This window comes from Cricetulus griseus (genome assembly GCF_003668045.3).
Source record: "Cricetulus griseus strain 17A/GY chromosome 1 unlocalized genomic scaffold, alternate assembly CriGri-PICRH-1.0 chr1_1, whole genome shotgun sequence".
Classification (NCBI taxonomy): Eukaryota; Metazoa; Chordata; class Mammalia; order Rodentia; family Cricetidae; genus Cricetulus; species Cricetulus griseus.
In genome coordinates, this window is record NW_023276807.1 from 82,607,670 (window position 1) to 82,627,366 (window position 19,697).

At 45.3% G+C, this 19,697-nt stretch overlaps 1 protein-coding gene across 5 annotated transcripts in view; it reads right to left on the reverse strand.

Moving 5' to 3' along the window:
- Positions 1-19,697, reverse strand: part of Bcl11a (BAF chromatin remodeling complex subunit BCL11A) — a 94,661-nt gene that overhangs the window by 6,738 nt on the left and 68,226 nt on the right. Inside the window, exons 3-4 of one of the 5 annotated variants that reach the window (XM_027387998.2) lie at positions 8,176-8,277; positions 2,860-3,002 (exon numbers count right to left, since the gene is read on the reverse strand). In XM_027387998.2, coding sequence (XP_027243799.1) covers positions 2,860-3,002; positions 8,176-8,277 — 245 coding nt within the window. Of the gene's footprint in view, positions 1-981; positions 3,003-8,175; positions 8,278-19,697 lie in introns of those variants that run through there. The other 4 variants (XM_027387997.2, XM_027387995.2, XM_035453312.1 and 1 more) reach the window with 4 other exon arrangements.

Genomic DNA, 19,697 nt, shown 5'->3' on the forward strand with positions numbered 1-19,697 from the left:
CAAAGTAGCTTTTATACTGGTATAATCAGTTTTGTTCACAAAGTTAAAGTCAAAGGACAAAATGATGATTAACTAGGACATAATGGGTCATATTTTAGGTAGCCATTGTTGTGAGAAATACAACATAGAACTACAAGCTAGGTCCTAAAGTTTATTGCCTCACCCAATGCTGAATTAAGCTACAAGTTTATAACAAGCAGAAAGAACCATCAACGTGGTTTTAATAGATCCAAGGCACTCATATTTTAAAACCAAATGATAGAATAAAACTTGTTTTTCTGTTAATTTGTCAATTCAAGGCCTTTTTTTTCCCTCTCCAATTAATACATGTAACCCTTTAGAGACAGGCATTTAGCACACACTTTTCTTTTTTTCAGTGCTATCTGTTCTGTCTGTAGAGGGTCTGTGAACCCAAACACTGTTTTCCCTCCTCGTGTCATCAAATAAAGCTGTACATGATATGTATTACAGGAGTGTGCAGCATGCTTTGTTTTTCCCCCTCTCTCTCACTCTTTCAGAACGGAACTGGAAACAGCAACATGTTTGCTCATAATGAATTAGGGACAATTTAAAATAGCCATAACATACCATACATGCTGTCTAAGTTTAAAAAAAAATACACAACATGTAAATTATTGCACAAGAGAAAGGCTCAAAGTTTGCGTAAAATTGCAAGAGTATTGCCCCAAACAGATCATGCATTCAAACGGTGAGAACATAAAGAAATTTAAAACAAAAAAAAAAGGAAGAAAGAAACAGAAAAAAAGGAAAAAAAACCAAAAAAACAAAAACAGGTGTGCTGGTGACAAGCACTCTCATTCATATTCTTAGCTTCCATTACTTCTGTTTGTTTGTCTGTTTGTTTGTTTAATCACATGGGACTAGAAAAAAATCCTACAGGGAGTAGGGCTGGAGGACAATGGGGAAAAGGTAAAAAGGGGGGACATCGGGTGGGAGCGAGGGAGGGGTATTAATATACCTCTATTCAGTTTTTATATCATTATTCAACACTCGATCACTGTGCCATTTTTTCATGTGTTTCTCCAGGGTACTGTACACGCTAAAAGGCATCTTACAAATTTCACATTTGTAAACGTCCTTCCCCACCTGGCCATGCGTTTTCATGTGCCTGGTGAGCTTGCTACTCTGGGCACAGGCATAGTTGCACAGCTCGCATTTATAAGGCCTTTCGCCCGTGTGGCTTCTCCTGTGGACAGTGAGATTGCTACAGTTCTTGAAGACTTTCCCACAGTACTCACAAGTGTCGCTGCGTCTGCCCTCTTTTGAGCTGGGCCTGCCCGGGCCCGGACCACTAATATGGGGCGTGCTCCCTCCACTTCCCGTGCCGCTGCGCCCAGAGATCCCTCCGTCCAGCTCCCCGGGCGGTGTGGAGAAGCGCAAGCTCCCGTTCTCCGAGGAGTGCTCTGATGAGGAGGCAAAAGGCGATTGTCTGGAGTCTCCGAAGCTAAGGAAGGGATCTTTGAGCTGCCTGGAGGCCGCATAGCCTGCGAGCCACTGCGAGTACACATTCTCAGTGTTGGGCATCGCGGCTGGGGGCAGGTCAAACTCCTTCTCCAGCTTGATGCGCTTGGAGAAGGGGCTCAGCGAGCTGGGGCTACCCAGCAGCAGCTTTTTGGACAGACCCCCCGAAGCCGATTCGCCAGGGGAGCAGCCGCGGCCATTAACAGTGCCATCGTCTATGCGGTCCGACTCGCCGGCCACCGAGTCTTCATCGCAAGTGTCCCTGTGGCCCTCGGCCTCGGCCAGGTGGCCACGCTTATGCTTCTCGCCCAGGACCTGGTGGAAGGCCTCGCTGAAGTGCTGCATGGAGCTGAGCACCATGCCCTGCATGACGTCGGGCAGGGCGCGACCCTCGTCGCCCACGCCCACCACTGCACCCCGAGAGCTGTTCTCATGGTGGCGCGCAGCCTCCAGGCTCAGCCCGAAGCCGTAGTCCACCCTCTCGCTCTCCGTCAGCTCCTCCTCCTCCTCTTCCTCCTCTTCCTCTTCTTCCTCATCGTCCTCCTCTTCCTCCTCATCCCCATTCTCTGGGATCAGGTTGGGGTCGTTCTCACTCTTGAACTTGGCCACCACTGACTTGAGCGCACTGCTGGCGCTGCCCACCAGGTCGCTGGTGCCAGGTTCCGGGGAGCTGGCAGTGGAAAGGCCGTCGTCAGACTTGACCGTCATGGGGGACGATTTGTGCATGTGTGTCTTCATGTGGCGCTTGAGCTTGCTGGCCTGTGTGCAAGCGTGATCGCACAGGTTGCACTTGTAGGGCTTCTCACCAGTGTGGCTGCGCCGATGCACCACCAGGTTGCTCTGAAATTTGAACGTCTTGCCGCAGAACTCGCATGACTTGGACTTGACCGGGGGCTGGGAGGGAGGAGGGGCGGATTGCAGAGGAGGGAGGGGGGGCGTCGCCAGGAAGGGTGGCTTGCTACCTGGCTGGAATGGTTGCAGTAACCTTTGCATAGGGCTGGGCCGGCCTGGGGACAGCGGTGGGCTAGACGTGTTCCCTGCCAGCTCTCTAAGTCTCCTAGAGAAATCCATGGCAGGAGGCTCCATAGCCATTGGATTCAACCGCAGCACCCTGTCAAAGGCACTCGGGTGATGGGTGGCCAGGGCCATCTCTTCCGCCCCCAGGCGCTCTATGCGGTGGGGGTCCAAGTGATGTCTCGGTGGTGGGCTAAACAGGGGGGGAGTGGGTGGAAAGCGCCCTTCTGCCAGGCCGGAAGCCTCTCTCGATACTGATCCTGGTATTCTTAGCAGGTTAAAGGGGTTATTGTCTGCAATATGAATCCCATGGAGAGGTGGCTGGGAAGGACATTCTGCACCTAGTCCCGAAGGGATACCAACCCGCGGGGTCAGGGGACTTCCATGTTCGCTTTCTAAGTAGATCCTTAATCCATGAGTGTTCTGTGCGTGTTGCAAGAGAAACCATGCACTGGTGAATGGCTGTTTGCAAGTTGTACATGTGTAGCTGCTGGGCTCATCTTTACCTGCAAAATAATACAACACCAACATCAATGTTTAATCACCGAGGCAGTCAGCAGCAACTGCTTACTCATGTTCCAACATCCCGCCTCTCCTGGCCCCACCCCTAAGTTGAGCTCAGCCTTCACCCATCCAACCCTACATGAGATCTTCCATGTCTGGTGCCCAACAAACATTTGTCAAACTGGTCTGTTCAACATTTAACTCCGTTCTGAGAATTCCATATTCAAGCCCCATAGCATAAAGTCCTGCCCATTTCAGGCTCTGATAAAGGAGCACTACATCCTAGGGGCCTCAGCAAAGGTCTTCTTAACTTCCCTGCCACATTTGCTGTGGTATGCACAAGTCATTTCATCTCTGTGCCGCTGTCTCACTGGTTAGATGGGGTACTGGGACAAGATAGACTTCACCCAGGAAAACTTTTGCTCCCTAAATCCAGTGGTCCTGGTCCATTTGCCTGTGGGCTGTAGGTGAACCTAACTTTCTCACTAAAGATAGCACTGCATAAAGATATCAAAAAGGAATACAATCAATACAAATTCTCTGGTCCTAAACCCCTTGGCAGGAAACATGGGGACTGTTGGTATTGTTAAAGTGACAACAGACTCCAAAAAGGGCCCTGGAAGAAGAGAGTGACATCACTCTTGTGACGGTAAGTTCCATACCGTCCTCTAAGGATACCCATGTTGAATCTCAAGGGGATGCTGTGATTGAAATCTCAAAAGGAAACTTTAATTCTGGTTTAACTGGAAAGCTGTATTGAATCCTTAGGAGCCTGTCCCAGTGCAACAAAAGAGAGAGCAGAGAAGTTAGGAGCGGCTGGTGCCAACTTCAGCAGACTCAGCACCCTGGTTATAGGAGCACTGAAGGCAGCCAGCACTGTGACAGGCAGCAGGCTGAGCAATGCTACCCTAGCCTCCTCCTCATTATTTTGAGAGGCTAACAACTTGAACCAAATTATACAACATCCTGCGCCCTCGGCTGAGACTCGGCTCCAGTTGAGAAAGAAACAGAAAGATACAGTTCAGCTAGTCAACTCTTTGGCCAGTAGCCAAGCTGTCTGGAGAGGGGCCCTGCTTAAGTCACATTATTTCTCTCTTACTGAAAAGAACCCGAGAGTGGTAAATGCCACTTTGGCAAAGAGGGGGCCAGCTTGATTTCACAAAAATCATTCATTTTTTTTCCTGATAGCTAAACTTAAGTATACATTCCCATATATGTTTATATATGTGTACACATGTATAGACTATATGGAGGTACTAACCCGGAAGTTAACCAGACAATTGCAGACTTAAGAAAATGGCAGAAGAAACAGTGGTCTAGGGACAAGGCTGAGAGTAGCTAATGGCCAAGGGATTTAAAAAAATAAAAATAAAAATAAAAAGGACTGTGCTTAAAATATAACTGAGAAATACACTTTCTCCCTAAGTGAGAAAAGGCCCTTAAACCCAAGGCTAGCATTTGGAAGCAAACTTCTTCCATGGGACAAAATTCACCAGGGAGCTAAGGAGTGGGCATGAGGAATTCATCAATTATATGATTCCTCCGTTTAGCAAGTTGGAAGGAAAAGCTGCCAAGGTCTTCTGAGGAGTCCCAAACACTCATATTCCAAAACAAGCCAGCCTCGCTCCAGCACTTGTCTAAATAATGGACTCCTGCCCTGCCCTTGCAATTCACTTTACAATGCATTTATAATCTCACTCAATATAGCCCACTCCTGGGGAAATCTCTTTAACAAGATTAGATGGTAAGATACCAAAATTAGGTTTCAAACATTTGTCTAATGTGAAGGAGGAAGAAAGGCAGAGAGATTTTGAAAGAAAATGCTGACATTAGAATCACATTATCTGCCTATTTTTGTCTGCCTCTTCTCTTCAAAGGGAAATAGAAAGCTTCATTGAGAGTATTTTCATATTTTTTGTTGTTGTTGTTGAACAATGACTTGGGTCCTAAATAGGCAGGGGGGGGGAAAATCTGGTTGCAACCACTGTGACCCTCCATGGCTTTCTCTTTGCCTCCCTAGGACTCTGGGTCATTATCATATATTTAGCCTGACAATCAGGAACTGGGTAACTAAGGAGCTTTGTCAGCTGAGGCAAATCCTTAACACTTCCATCACTCCCAACGCCTTAAACTCATATCTGACCCCAATAATCTCTTAATGCCTGGGGATGGACCCATAATTAGCAATGATGGTTTCAAATGTGCTGTGATGGGGCCCCTATAAATGCCAAATTCTGTGCATACCAAGCCACACCAAGAGTCTCATCCATGACTTTCCCAAGAGGCTTAAGCAAAATTTTATTTTGCTTCCTAAAATAATTGTTTTTCAGAGCCAGCTATGTGATGATACTACAACACATTGGCACTATTGTGCTGTCCTTCGCCCCATACATCAGGTCAGAGAAAACGGCTTTGATCTTATAACAAGCACACAGCATACACTTTTCGCTGTTGCCTTTCATATTCCCGTCAACTAGATATTCTAGATCATGAGGGGCAGCTAGTGTAATCATGTCAATGGGAAGGGCTGTTACGATTGAGACGAAAGATTACATGGAAAGAGCCGCTCTGAAACTGGTAATTATTACCAGTCCACTAATAGCAAACGATGCATTACAATTTCACCATATAATCTGTATTTCACTTGGCTCATGCTGGCGCACCACATTATATTACAGTGCTCACAGATTCTAAATTCCTAAACTGCAGTCATCAATAAATGTGTTACTCGCCGTAATTTGTGAAATTACTTTGTTCATAACATCTTTGATGGTTTAGAAAGACCAGAATTGATTTCCTGCATGGCAAAATTAGGGCTACATTGATTTATTGATGTGTAAAATATAATAATATTCTTCATTTACTCTGATGAAAATCAACTTCTCACTCTGAGAGCCTCATTGGGCATTTACTAGGATTGTTTTGATTTAAAGCAATAAACTGAACCTTGCCCTTCATCGGTAAAAGAACCCAAGGCACTGAAAGGGTTAAACTCAGCTGTTAGGCCACCTCCTTACTGACTTTTGTTTTATTTCGTTTTATGAGAATGGTTTCCATTTTTAAATGCATCACTAATGTGAAGTCATGTGACTGCGGCCTCACAATTTGAAAGTGCAAGGAAGTCTGTGATAGGACCCTTGAAAGTCATTTCCTAGCTCATGACTTGGCGCCCAACATGAAATCTCCCTGGGCCTTTGGGTTCCTACATGTAAAGTAAGTGTTGAAAATAGGACCTTTAAAGAATGGTTGAGTCTAAAGTAGCAGAAGGATACATAGCAGGGCGTAAGCGATCAGGTCCGGTATGCAGGTTTTCATTACCGGCAGTTGTGATTAACTCTGTGTGTGTGTGTGTGTGTGTGTGTGTGTGTGTGTGTGTGTGTGTGTGTGTAACTAACCACATTATACTCCCGCCATGGCTTGGAAAGGAAGGTTCATGGCAGATTCAACCCATGCTTTGGCAACAGAGGCAAGTAGGGTAATTTGGGGCCACCTTTAACAATTTCACAGGCCACGCAGCTCTGAAAGCCAAGGGTGGTTAGTCTATGCAGCTGAAGAGGATGGGTGCTAGCTTTGTCCTAGAGCTTTCTGGAGCCCACAACCCATTGGTACATATGGTCTTCTGATTACTTCTGTATTGCTAAGTGTGCATTCTGAGTAATGGGGAAAGAGTAGGAAGGACTTCTGTATCAAACTTTCCCAACCATCACCTCAAGCTCCCAGGCCCCAAGAACACTAAGCCAAAACTGTCCTTGGCCAGCAGCCTTTGACCTCTCAACTCCACCCTCCACTGCCCCACTCAAGTGTTCCTTCCCAGGGTGGCTTTGTTCCCACAGCCTAGTGCAGGCCCCAGGCACCCCAGGCAAAAGAAAGCGTGTTCTCCACCTAGCTGGCATGCAGGGACTCCAATCTGTGAAGCCACCCCCTAAATTCTGCAGTATGTTAGTTAACCCAGGCTCAGGACCAGCTGGGGTGGGGGAGAAGAGAGCTGCTTTTAACCCTCCCCCCAACCTCACCCCATCCTACCCCTGTACCACCCGGCCCTCAGGACAATAGTTCTCTGTTACCTGGGATTACCCAGGAGTGAATAAACATTAAACAGGTGTCTTTGCATCTGCTCTCAGGGCGCATGTCCTGCCCTGCAGGCACCATAGACAAAGTGGGTAGTGAGCCTCCCAGGAAAGGTAGTCTCATTGACAACCCGGCTTTTGCATCTTACACACACTTGCTCATACTCTCTCTTGCTCTTTTTTCTTCCCACAGCCAACTGACTTTTTTGGCTGTTGTTTACTTGAAAATAAACATTAGAGGCTATACTTCCCTTTTTCTTGAACCTGCTTTTTTGTTTGTTTGTTTGTTTGTTTGTTTGGGGTGGAATCAACTCTTTCTTCAAATATTTTGGTCATGTGTGATTCATACCACATACTTCTACACAGAGAAGAAAACTGGATTGCTTTCTAAAACATGTTTCGGAAAACATTTTTATAAATGAATAAATCTGACTTTCATAAAGAGGTCCTCACTGTAGAAGTTAGCGGTGGCAGAGGCATGCGTGTGTGAAGGCTGCAGTGGTCTCTCTACATCTTACCTACATTTCTGGGCATTTTACTCTAAAATAAGGAGAAAAACAGAAATTACATGTGTTGTGTATCCATATGCATATATATATATATATATATGTATATGTGCATATATATGTACATATATAACAACCATGTATATCTATCTATAAATATACCATGTTCAGATACACATGTGAATGCATAAGTAACATGCATTACAATATCTCTGGAATAACTGTAAACTGCCTGTGGATCTGGCCCCTGCTAATGATATATGCCAAACAATCAATTCAAAGCATCTACAATGCTATAGAAGTGAATGTCCAGCAATAAGATGGGTTGTGAACCCAGGGAGGTACCAGCTACCAGCTATGGGGTCAGGAAAGACCCGGGGTGAGAAGCCCCCAGGGATAAGCTAAGCAAAGCAAAGCAAAGGGGAGGGAAAGTCACTCTTGGGACTATGAATGGTAGGAGAGGTGGTGCCAAGTGAGTCATGAAATAATACAGATGGGGGTACCTGTCTATGTCAGAAGAAACTCCCTCCAGTACTTAAAAAGTAAGGGCAACTCATCTCTATACACATGTACATTTGTAGAAGAGATAATGTTCAACTTACAAATACCCTGCGGGGCATATTCTGCACTCATCCCAGGCGTGGGGATTAGAGCTCCATGTGCAGATCGTGGGGAGGACAGGCCCCTCCAGTGCAGAAGTTTATCTGTGAAAGAAACCCAGAATCAAGCACCACAGCCATAAACAATGTGCATCGTAAACCACAGGATATCACATTTCACTTCCATTAAAATAGATTAACATCATTACAACAGCCTTGCAGATAGTTACCAGACCCAGGGCAGAGAGCTGTCCCCCACAGTTTTTGTTTTGTTTTTAATTTTGGTCTTTTTTGGACAACAAGGAAGGGGCTGGTTTGAGGTCTGAAGCAGGGGCTGCTTGGACTTAGGTGCCTTTAGTTCTCAGGTCCCTTTGCTTATTTGTTGTTGTTATTTGATTATTACAAGAGATACAGAAATAGAAAGGAGAAATTGGCAGTAACATGGGTGGGCCAGAGAAATGGGATTTATCGGCAAGGCTGGTTTACATGAATACACTGACTATAGACAAACCCATGCAAACAGCAGGCTAATAGGAAGCGAGTGGGTTTGTGAACCACTCTTTCTTTCAGGGAATAGCACTGCTTAGCTTCCTCCAAGTCAGGTATTTCAGGACTCAGTGGGCCACACTCCAGAATCCTGTCAGTGGGTACCCCAGGAAGGCATGCCTTCTCACAGTACAAAGCAATGGGGAATGAAGACTAGACTTCTAGCATGTAAGTAACTTTGGCCAAGTCCCCCACATCCCTTCAGGGTGAAGGATAATGCTGCTAAGTGACAAGGTAAACAAACACAATAAAAACAAAAGGTACCCAACAGCAGCACCTGGAAAGTAAGGCCCCAGTTCCCCCATCCCACTGCACACCCACTGACATGCACCCTGTGACGTGGTGATTTCTCACTGGTGCAGGGAAATCAAGGAGCCATATAAGCCCCCTTTAGCACCAGGTTGTTTGTAGGAAAGGAAGCATGGTTGGTGCAACCCAGGGACACGGTGGATTCTGTCCTCAATGTCCGGCTTTTCCAAATTCAGCCCAGTTAACTACCCTTAAAAATGATGACCTTGAGATGGAGTGGGAGACAGACGAGTTAGTGTGCCAGCGTTGGAGTTCAGAAAAACTGAGTTTGATGGTGAGTAAACAGGGCATGCTTAACAGTAACAGCACTTAAAAGCACTGCTGGTGTACTCCAGGACACAGTTTCCATACACTGGGAGCCACAACCCCACTGAGGTCACACAACTAAATGCCAAAAAACTGGCAACTTAAAGATTTCTGAACATGCCGTGACCAAAAATTAATTCAAAAATCAAGTGAATTTTTGGCCAGGTTTGCCCACATGTTACATGTCATTGTAGCCTTGGTTCCAAAACATTAACATGTGCACATGACACTGTACGTGAGGCCAAGCTGAACACTAGGAAAACTGGCTGCCTGAAACAGCTGGGCCCAAACTCTATCTAGATCATTGTATGTTATGAGCTATAGTGCTTTTTACTACACACAGCGTTGACTGCTCTTATGGAAACATAATGGTTTGATTAGAGCAAAGACCTAATACTTCCCTACTGCCATTCTTAAACATGCAAATATCAAGCTAGTCTACCTTTGCATTGTGCTGTGATAGAATGTTTTATTTTAAACATTGTTTGAATTGCTAACTTCTGAATTTCAGAGAGGGGGAGGCGGGAAATCAAACTAATTTTGGCTTGGAATTAGGACAGAATTTCCAACAATTTCTGAACTAGTGTTAGACATCCTGCCACTTTGAACTACGTATTTATGAGAAGTGGGTCCTCAAAATTAGTGGTTATAAAATCAAAATATCAGTGAACTTTGAAAAGCATTTGAAGATGCTCTCCATCCTGCAGTACCAAGTATTAAGCCAAGATTTATTTATGTAGAAATAAATACACTCATCCATCTGATTAGCATGCATATTTGCCTTAGTCTTTAATAAATGTTAAGATTATACACATACCAAGTAATTGCTTAAAAATACATTTCCTTATAATTTATTTTAGGTAAATGTTTGATCTGTGTATTTTATATTTGTACATACTGAAGGCCATAGAAAAACTCAGGTGAGAAGGAGTCACAAGTGGAAAAAATTTAAGAAATTCTTTGTGATCACTTTAGCCAAGTGCAGGTCAGGACAGTTAGGACCAAGTTCCCTTGTGTGAGGAACCTGATGGGTAACAATGTCAGGCAGGAGAAGTCTGCATTACCGGGCTGTCATGAAAGACTACCAAGCCTTAGAGCTGCAGTTCTCAACCTGTGGGTCAAGACCTTTTGTGGGTCAAATGACCCTTTCACGGGGGTCACATATCAGATATCCTACACATCAGATATGCACATTACAATTCATAACAGTAGCAAAATTAAGTTATGAAGTAGCAGCAGAAATGATTCTATGGTTGGGGATCACCACATGTGAGGAACTGTGTTAAAGGGTCTCACATTAGCAAGGCTGAGAACCACTGCCTTAGACCATCTGTGATGACACCATCTACTCTACTCTCAGATCAAAGCCAAGATAAAACCACACCAAAAAAAAAAAAAAAAAAAAAAATCCCGCAACTGTGGTAGACAGGGCTCAGGACACAAATCTGTGTACCTTTTGTTGGTGGTGCTAAACTGGGAATGTGGGTAAAAAAAATCAAGGGTCGGCTTAGTTCTTGAAGTTTTCAAGAAGAAATTTGAGAATCCAGTCTTGCACCTGTTCCTGCCTCGGCAAGCTTTTCTGTGGCAGAGCGTGAAATTCTTTTCTCAGAAAACCACACAACTGAGGTATTTCAGTGACCCCCAGCACAAAAGCAACAAGGTCCTTGAACCCCTGCACAGGAAGAGTCTAACTTCAAATTCCCTGCCACTTCAGGAAGAGGCCCTACTGTACCCCAACAAGGAATGGGAGAGCTGTCAGTCAAATTCCAGCTGAACCATTCTCGTGCATTGTTAGACGTCTGCTAACCTGTTAGCAGGAAACAAGTAAGCCCAGGGTAGCAGTGACCACGTGGCAAACAAAGTATCTGACGAGCCAGCTTTGTAGTTTGTTTGGAGTTTCGGTTTTTTGAGTTGTATGAAGCCTCAGTGGTCACCATTTTAAAGATGGGGATACCGGGGCCCTGAGAGTAAGGGGTGGTGGCTATGTGGATGATTAGTAATGAAGTAAAGATCTGAGTTAGTTTCCAGTTAGTAAAGATCTGTGTTCTTGCCTGGAGTATGTTTCCTGCTCTCTGCTGGCTCTGCTGTGGTCTTCACTGGCTAGTAAGTACCAATAAAGGAGGTTCTCTTGGGCCAGGGAGGTGGCTCAGGGAACAAAGGCACTTGCTACTACTAAGCCTGACAACCTGAGTTCAATCCCAGAACTGACTCCCGTAAGTTGTCCTCAGATCTCCATATATGTGCCATGACACGTGTGCACCATCCCCACACCAAAAAAATCACACACACACACACACACACACACACACACACACACACACACTCTCTCTCTCTCTCTCTCTCTCTCTCTCTCTCTCTCTCTCTCTCCTGGTTTTAAAAAGAAAAGGAAGTTCTCATTCTACCAACTCACTGGGCAGACTTACCAGCCTGTACTGGAGCGGGCCAGCCTAGCAGTGGCCAGGCTTTCAGAAGACCTGAGGGCGCTGACCTGGTGTCCTGAACTGGAACACAGGACCCACTCTGCAGCAAGAATCTGTGGGCCTCAGTCCACTGTCACACCCTCTCCCTCTGCAGATAAGCCAGCTAAGGAGAAACAGTGGTGCCCCTAGCCAGTAATTTATTTTAGAAAACAGCACATTGTCATGGTGACAGTGACGAGGGGGTGGGGGCTTGAATGTCCTCTCCACGAAGAGGGTCAAGCGGGGCTGATTATGAACTCAACTGATTCCTGCCGCTTCTTCCACTAAAACCACCCTTTAATGTTCTCCTTAGCAAGGAGAATCGACATTCCCACATGAACTGGAAATGCTAAATTGTTAATAGCCTCCCTAGGGTTTAACTTCTTGCTATGATGCCTTCAATTATTTCATCACATCTTAGGCAAAGCAAAGGATCACAATTAATGCTTCTGAGCATCAACCGGAGGAGCCTTTCTGCCTTCCTTCCCCATTCGTTCTGCCTTCTTCCCTGTTCTGCGAGAAGGAAGAGAGCTGTGCTGGCTGAGGACCTCTTTCCAGGCTCTTCTCTCCCCAGGGAGCACTGGGCTCCTCAGCTTGTTGGGGAGAGATGATCTATAGTTATGTCTGCTTTGTTTCTTTGTGGGTGTTCTTAGTGAATGGCTCCCAAGTGTAGACCCAGACCCAGACCAAGCAGATTCTTGAGGCCAACCTCAGAGTTACCAGATCAGAAGCCAAACGGGGTGGAGGGATGTTTACATTAAGTCGGCCCTTTAAGTGACTATGACTTGAGAATCGAGTCTAACTCAATTTAACTGAGAGTAGGAAGTGAAATTAGAAACTGGAAGCTTTGATGATCCTTAGTAGGGCTCCATGGACCATGAGACTGTCATCCCTTCTGTGACCCTCCTCTTTTAGGATTAAGAAAGTCAAAATAGGGGAATTCCTAAGGGTCCCTCCATACAGAGTTTAAGGTTCTAATCCACTAGTCCATCACTGACTGACCCAGGCTCCTCAACAAGTAGGAAGCCCACATGAGATAACACTCAAACGATAACACTCAAACCACCACGTCAAGCAGACAGAGTTCTCACTGCTTCCCGACAACTGCAGTGGTGGACTGATGCATGGGCATGAGGAAGGGCTACACCATCTTTTCTCTTCCCAGGCTACCTAGTGTGGTATACTGCCTTTTTCTGAAACAGTTTCCAAATGCCTCCTGCTCCTTGAGTAGAAGGCTTTTCAAACTGTCCCTTCAGAAAGGTTCCTTTAGACCTGTTCCATGTTGGGTATCAGAGATCGTTTATACATTGTAAGGTTGTGGCTGAATAAAAAAAACAATGACTTCATTTTCAGGTCTCACTAAAAAGCAACAAGTTGGGCATGGTTCTGATTTAATGTTGTACATTGATCACTTTACAGTTTTGTATTCATGGGATATTAACTTTTGACAAGGTGCACCTCAATGAGATCAGCTCAAACTGAAGATCATTAAATCAAGTTCTGGGTTTCCTCAAGAACAACTCAAAGATTTCTTGACCACTAGCATGATGCTTGCTCCTGCAGCTCATCAATAGACATGCAATACAGTCAGCCATACAGCTGTCCACTCACCACTGAGCAATGGTGATGGAAACAGTTAAGCCCTAAGTGTCACTCCAGACACACTTCATCAATGCTTCAGCAACCCCACTTCTTACAGGAGTAAAAGGCTGAGGGTGTGGCTCCATGGACGAGCACTTGCCTGACCTGTATGTATGAGACCCTGGGTTTGACCCCCGCCCCAGAGAGCCCCTCTTCAAATGATATTAAAACAAAGATCCCAGCCCTCTCCACAGAATACAATGATATGCACTGTGTATTTTCCTCTTAACCACGCACATCTAGCTGACTGTGTCTCCAAGGAGAAGCCTAGAAAGCACTGCCCTCTCTTTCTCCTTGCAGGTGACAAACCACCAGGGGAGGTAACAGGCCAAAATAAAGGATTTGTATAGTCCCTTCATCTCTACAACCCTCAGGTCTTCCCTTCACCTATAAGGTAGTCTAGTCTAGAAGCTTCTTAGCTAACTAAAAAAGCAAATACAGTCCTTACATATCCTCTGTGATGCACTACTTCTAGCTCCTGACCTTGGGTACCAGCCTCTCTCTGAGAGCCTGATTTACCAGCGCATTCTAGAACAAACATAATCAAACCTGTGTCCCGAGTTCTGTTGATCTGGGTTGAATGCATGCCAGTTTTACCACTGCATGCAGAATTCCTAATTAACCTTCTGATATTGTCAAGGTATACTGAGTTTTACTCTGGAACAAGCATTTTCTCCCTCATTTCTTTTCCCCCACTAAATCAAGATGATCTCTGATTTGTTTGTTTGTTTGCTTGTTTGTTTGGAGACAAAGTCTCACTATGTAGCCGTGGCTAGGCTGGAACTTGCTATATAGACCAGGCTGTCCTTGAACTCATAAAAATTGGCCTCCTCTGTCTGGCTTCTGAGTCCCAGGATTAAATGCTTGTACCACCACACCCAGCCTGTGATGTTCTCGTCATTCTCTTGAAATACGTTCTGCAAAAGCAGAAGCAAGCAAGAAACCTGAACATAACACTCTAGAATTTTCTTGTTTGAAACTTGGTTGGTTTTTATACTATTTGATACCACACCAGTGACTTAATTGCATCACTCATTTAAATGCTCCCTTTTTTATTTCTTAGCCAATTCTACTCTCTCAGACCTGTGATTATCCAAATGGGTTGCTAATGTCACCTTGAAAGAGTTCTCATGCTAGGCCTCCTCTCAATGAGGAAGAAGGAAGAGATGGCATCTTTTATGCCCCTTATCTATAAAAATGCAAGCCACCAATCTGTCAGGCCTAAACAAAATTTTCTGCAATCTGTGTCTTTAACATAAGCAAAGCATATAATTCAAAAAATAAAAAGAGAACTTGCTTTTCTGAAGAATAACTAAGCAGAGAAACATTGTGTTCCATCTCTGTGTTGAAATGCAGATTTCCCACTAAAAGGCAAATCTTTCATTTCAAAAGGTTGAATAGGATGGTACTTAAAAAAAGAATTCCAGCTGGTTAAATTTAGGGTGTTGAAAAAAAGTTCACTCCAATAATATTCTTTGGCTCTGGGCCCAAAGTATTTTCACTTGATCGTGAATTAGATAAATTTTTATTACACTTTAAGCTTTTGCCTTAGAATAGTGGGACTTTTTGAGGGGACTGTGAGGGCAGCTAAATAAAAAGACAAATTGTCTTACAACAATTTTTTGTTGTTTATTTAACCATGTACCTCACTATGCAGAAATGTGTGCTCCAGGATACAATCCCTTCATTCATTCTTACATGCATTCATTCAACAAATATTTACCAAATGCCTATAATGTCCCAAGCTATGGTCTGACTTCTGTGGGAAGTACAAAGTACTCAGGCTATCATGCAGAGCCTGCATCCAGCACAGAAGATACGGCTTGAATAGATGCTCCCAGTCAGCATAAAAACCATGTCATGAGAAAGGCACAGGACTGCTGTGGAAACCCACAGGAAGAGAAATCTTGGTGGGCTGTCAGTATCCATAGATGTTGGGCTCCCAAATCTGCAGCTGCTCAAACCTTTCATATACAATAGCATAATATTTACATATACTACACACATCCTTCCATGTTATTAAATCATCTCTAAAACACTGCAGATGCTTAAGGAAAGACATTTCTGTTTGGGAAATAACGACAAGAAAAATCTGTACAAGTTAAGGCTAGATGCAATTTTTAACAGTACATCTAATCTGAGATTGGAAGAACCTGTGAACACAAAAGCCCACTGTGTGGAGATGCCCAACTGTCCTTCACTGTGGAAGGCAGAACAGGACTTGGGAAGAGGATAACTGATGAGATAGACTTGGAAAGCCCAGAGAAAGGCTTCCTAGGCAAAAGCAAGAAAGGCCTATTGGTGCTCTGCAGAAGCAAACTTCATGGCACCCAGAGTAAAGGGGATCACCAGGCAGTCACACTCAGACTAAAATACCTCACAGCCATTCATCCAGGTAACAGCAGTAGCTGTGGTCAACCAAATGTCAGCTTCATCCTTTGAAATGCCACATTTTCTTAAATAAGGGACAGAGAGAGCCACGTGGCCTACTCCCAAGAAAGCTCACCTGCCCTGTTTTGCCTGACCCCCCACTCCTACCTCAAGTTCCCTTCTCCTAGCCAGCAGTGGGTGGTCTGCCAGAGAGCCAGTGTTGATAGTCCTTCTCTTCTTTGAAGCACTGCCTCCCTGGCTTAAATAATCTATTACAGATGTACTGCCAGTTTAAGATGCCCTTGTACTTGTTGAATCATTTTCAGCAAACAACTGTGGAAAACGTTGAGATTTCCCTACACTGCATTGTCCCTTCCATCATCAACATGACCTTGCTCCAAACTTCCCCTTTCTTCACTTCAAAACCATGGGGAGGGGAGCCGAAGTGGGAATCTTTGTTCACCTCTGAGTCTTTATTTGAGGGTTGTATGTGCCTCTGTTGGTTGCATTTTCCAGGTTGTTTTTTTTTTTTTCTGGGGGGGACGGGACACTTGAGAACTACTTTTAAAGATACTAAAGACAATGCTGCAAGGCTTGGTGGGATAGTGTACCCATGAAGCTGATGCAGGAGGATCAAGAATTTGAGGCTAGCCTGGACGATATAATAAGTTCCAGGCCAGTCTGAGCTGAGATCCTGTCTCAAAAAAAGAAAAAAATACACAAAGGAGAGAGAGAGAGATACCTTTAGGCAATGCACCAAGTCTAGTCACCACAGCCTATCCCCAGATTCTTTTCTTGCTGGAGCAAAGCCAGGGACCTTGGTGCTTCAGTCCTAACTCTGCAACTCAGTCCTAACTCTGCAACTCACCATCCATTTCTCACTTTGAATAAATCTCATCCATTTCTCACTTTGAATAAATCCCATCCTCCTTCTGGCACTAAGTCTTCTCAACTTTAAAAAAGAGAAGGCTGGATCAAGCGAGTGGCTCCTCCCTCCTGCTTCCCACGCCTGTCCAAGACTCCTTGTAACTAAGCTGGCAGCTGGCTGGAGGAACCTACAGGACACTGTGAGCTTGGATACCAAGCTAATTTTTTAAGAAAGAAAGTGATCCTGGATTTCAACCTCCCAGGGCACAGACTTGCAAAGTTATAGCCTCTGCATGGCAGAGAGGAAACCCAGGTGTGTCCTGAGCCAATGAGAGAGAAGGTCAGAAAACCAGGAAGAAGCATCCCACATGCCCAGGCTAAATGTCAAGGGAAAAGGTCTGGCAGCCCATGCCAGACAGAAGGCCAGTGGCAGAGGAAGTCTCAGAACCAGAGTCAGCCCCACTCCTCAGTAAAGCCTACACAGGCCTCAAAACTTCAGTCTCTCCCCAGCCCAGGTGCCTGCAGTTCTTGCCCTCAGTCATCATGGAGTGTTCCTGGAAAACCAGTGTAAAACAAGGTTCCTGAATCACACTGGCTAACTGATAGAACTTCACAAGTAAGTCCCCTCACCCTCCTGGGTTCACCAAAACTTGGCAGGGTCTCTAACATTCTACCTTTTAAGTGTGTACACCCCCTACCTCCTCTCCATCAAGTAGTTAATGATCTGTAAACAAACACTTTAAATTGAGTTGGAGAGCTTAGTATTAAAGAAACCCTGAAGCCGGGTGTCGGTGGCACGCCTTTAATCCCAGCACTCAAGAGGCAGAGGCAGGTGGATTTCTATGAGTTAGACGCCAGCTGGTGTCCTGAGCAAGTGCCAGGATAGGCTCCAAAGCTACACAGAGAAACCCTGTCTCGAAAAACCAAAGAAAAAGAAAAAAAGAAAGAAAGAAACCCTGCTGTGAAACCTTTGGAAAAGTTAACAATCTTTCTACAAGGTAAAAAAGTTACCCATTCCTTTATCAGTTTCCATTCATGAAATGTTGGTTGTGTGTTGGACCTTCCGAAAGCTGGGCAAAATCTCAGTCCAGTGGCCCCCTGAGTAGAAGGGGTGAGGGATCTAAGAAGCATCCCTGAGCATGGTTCCTACAGTCAGTTGGTCCAGCCTCCTACCAATAAGTTCTAGCTCCAAAATTGAATGAAAGAGGAGGAAACTGCCACCCTGTCAGCTGCAGACCTTTGAACACGCACCCCCAGTTAACTATTAGATGGTGGGGGTGGGGGTGGAAGGAGTAGCCATTTCAGCTGAGGTGAGGAAGAAGTATGTGGGCTACGAGATGGATCCAGGAGAACGGCCATCTGCTTAGCAAACGTTTAACTCTGATAACACCTGCCAGGGCAGAGAAGGGTTTGTCTATCAAAGCCAGCAGAAGACACAACTCCCCAATTACTCTGAAGAGGCCAACCCTAGCCTTTTTATCTGTGTCAGCTCACAACAAATGTCATTTATACCTCTGTATCACCATTTAATCAGCCTTGGGAAAATGCCAGAGCAAGCTAAAAGAACAAACTTTCGAGAGGACCCTTGCTTTTCCAAGGATGACAAGGGAGAGGCATGGAACATATGTGTGAGGGGGCCCAGGCAACATGACAACCCAGTTAACTGGGGATACTCTATCCTCCAGGACTGACCTGAACAACCATTTAAAGGATAGGAGGGTCTAAAGAATGGGAACCCACTACCTCCTAAAAGAACTTGGGCAACACCTCACACTGGAGACAAGATCAGTCTATCAAGTCTTCGAAATTGGCCTTTTCAGGAAAGTGTGTGTCCTGACCCCTGTGAGCTATACACACGCACACACCCGCACATTCCATGCCCCACACCCCACTCAGAAGTGACCTGCTGTGAGCAGTGTGGTCAAGGCTGGCCCTCGGAGCCCTGTTCACCTTCTGGGAGACAATGGCCCCTCACTGTTCATCTCAGGACCCTCAGCAAGGGCCACGGCAAACTGCATTGTCACAGACACTGCAGACAACTGATGGGTTTTCTGGGACTGCTCTGAGGTACCTGCACTTCCGGGAAAGTAGGAGAAGGCCCACTCTGAGCTGAATAACCTGTGACATTCTTGGCCAAGAAAAATTCTAAGAACCAGAACTGGCCATTCTCCAGAATTAAAACCTATTATGCCCGTGGTTAGCAGAGGACTGCTCAGAAATTACCAGAGCTAATTTAAGGAGTCAAAGCTCCAAAGGCAAAGAAAAGAAAATGGTCTAGCAGGTCAGGTTCTGACATTTCCTCAGGATCAGAACTAGGCCGCCCTCTCGCCTGAGGTGAGGCTCAATCTAGGAGTTCTATTGTGAGGTGGGGCCTCCTCCCATGACAGTGTGTCCTTTCAGAACAGGTCTCTGCCCTGAACAGGCAGCTGCCACTGCCTTCTCAGTCCCTCTTCACTTCGGCACAGCCAAGGCACAGGGCAGCCCTAACTTCTCTAACAGAACAATGGGTCTGTTCTCTTAGTTATTTTCCTGGATTTTTATTCAACTTCAAATCCCTCATTTTCTACAGCCAACCAATCAAAAGGGAGTTCCCTGAGAAAAACAGAGACGCACACCAGTACAAGCCAGTCATCCCAGAGGTGGAGTGCTGCCTATTCTTCTGAGGTTTACTGGTTGCCAATGCAGTGAGAGGGTTACCTCCAAACACCTCACACCAAGACTGGACATTCACCAAATACATGGGTCAGTGTGGAAACCTGGCCCATAAAGAGGCTGTTCACCACAGGCACTGTGAGGGGCCTATGGGACCCCAGAGGGTTATTTTCATTTTAAATCTGATGCTGTTTGGGGAGTGGATCTAGAAGGTTCTCCAGAAACCCTCTGGTTCTTCACTGGCCCAACCTTGAGGGGGACCCCAGGCCCCCAGTGTCAAGATCCCTCAGCTTTACTCTGAATGTCAAAGACACTGCTATCCCTTAACAAGCCCCTCAGGCTGAAATCCTTTTTCCTCAGTGTCTCAACCTTCAA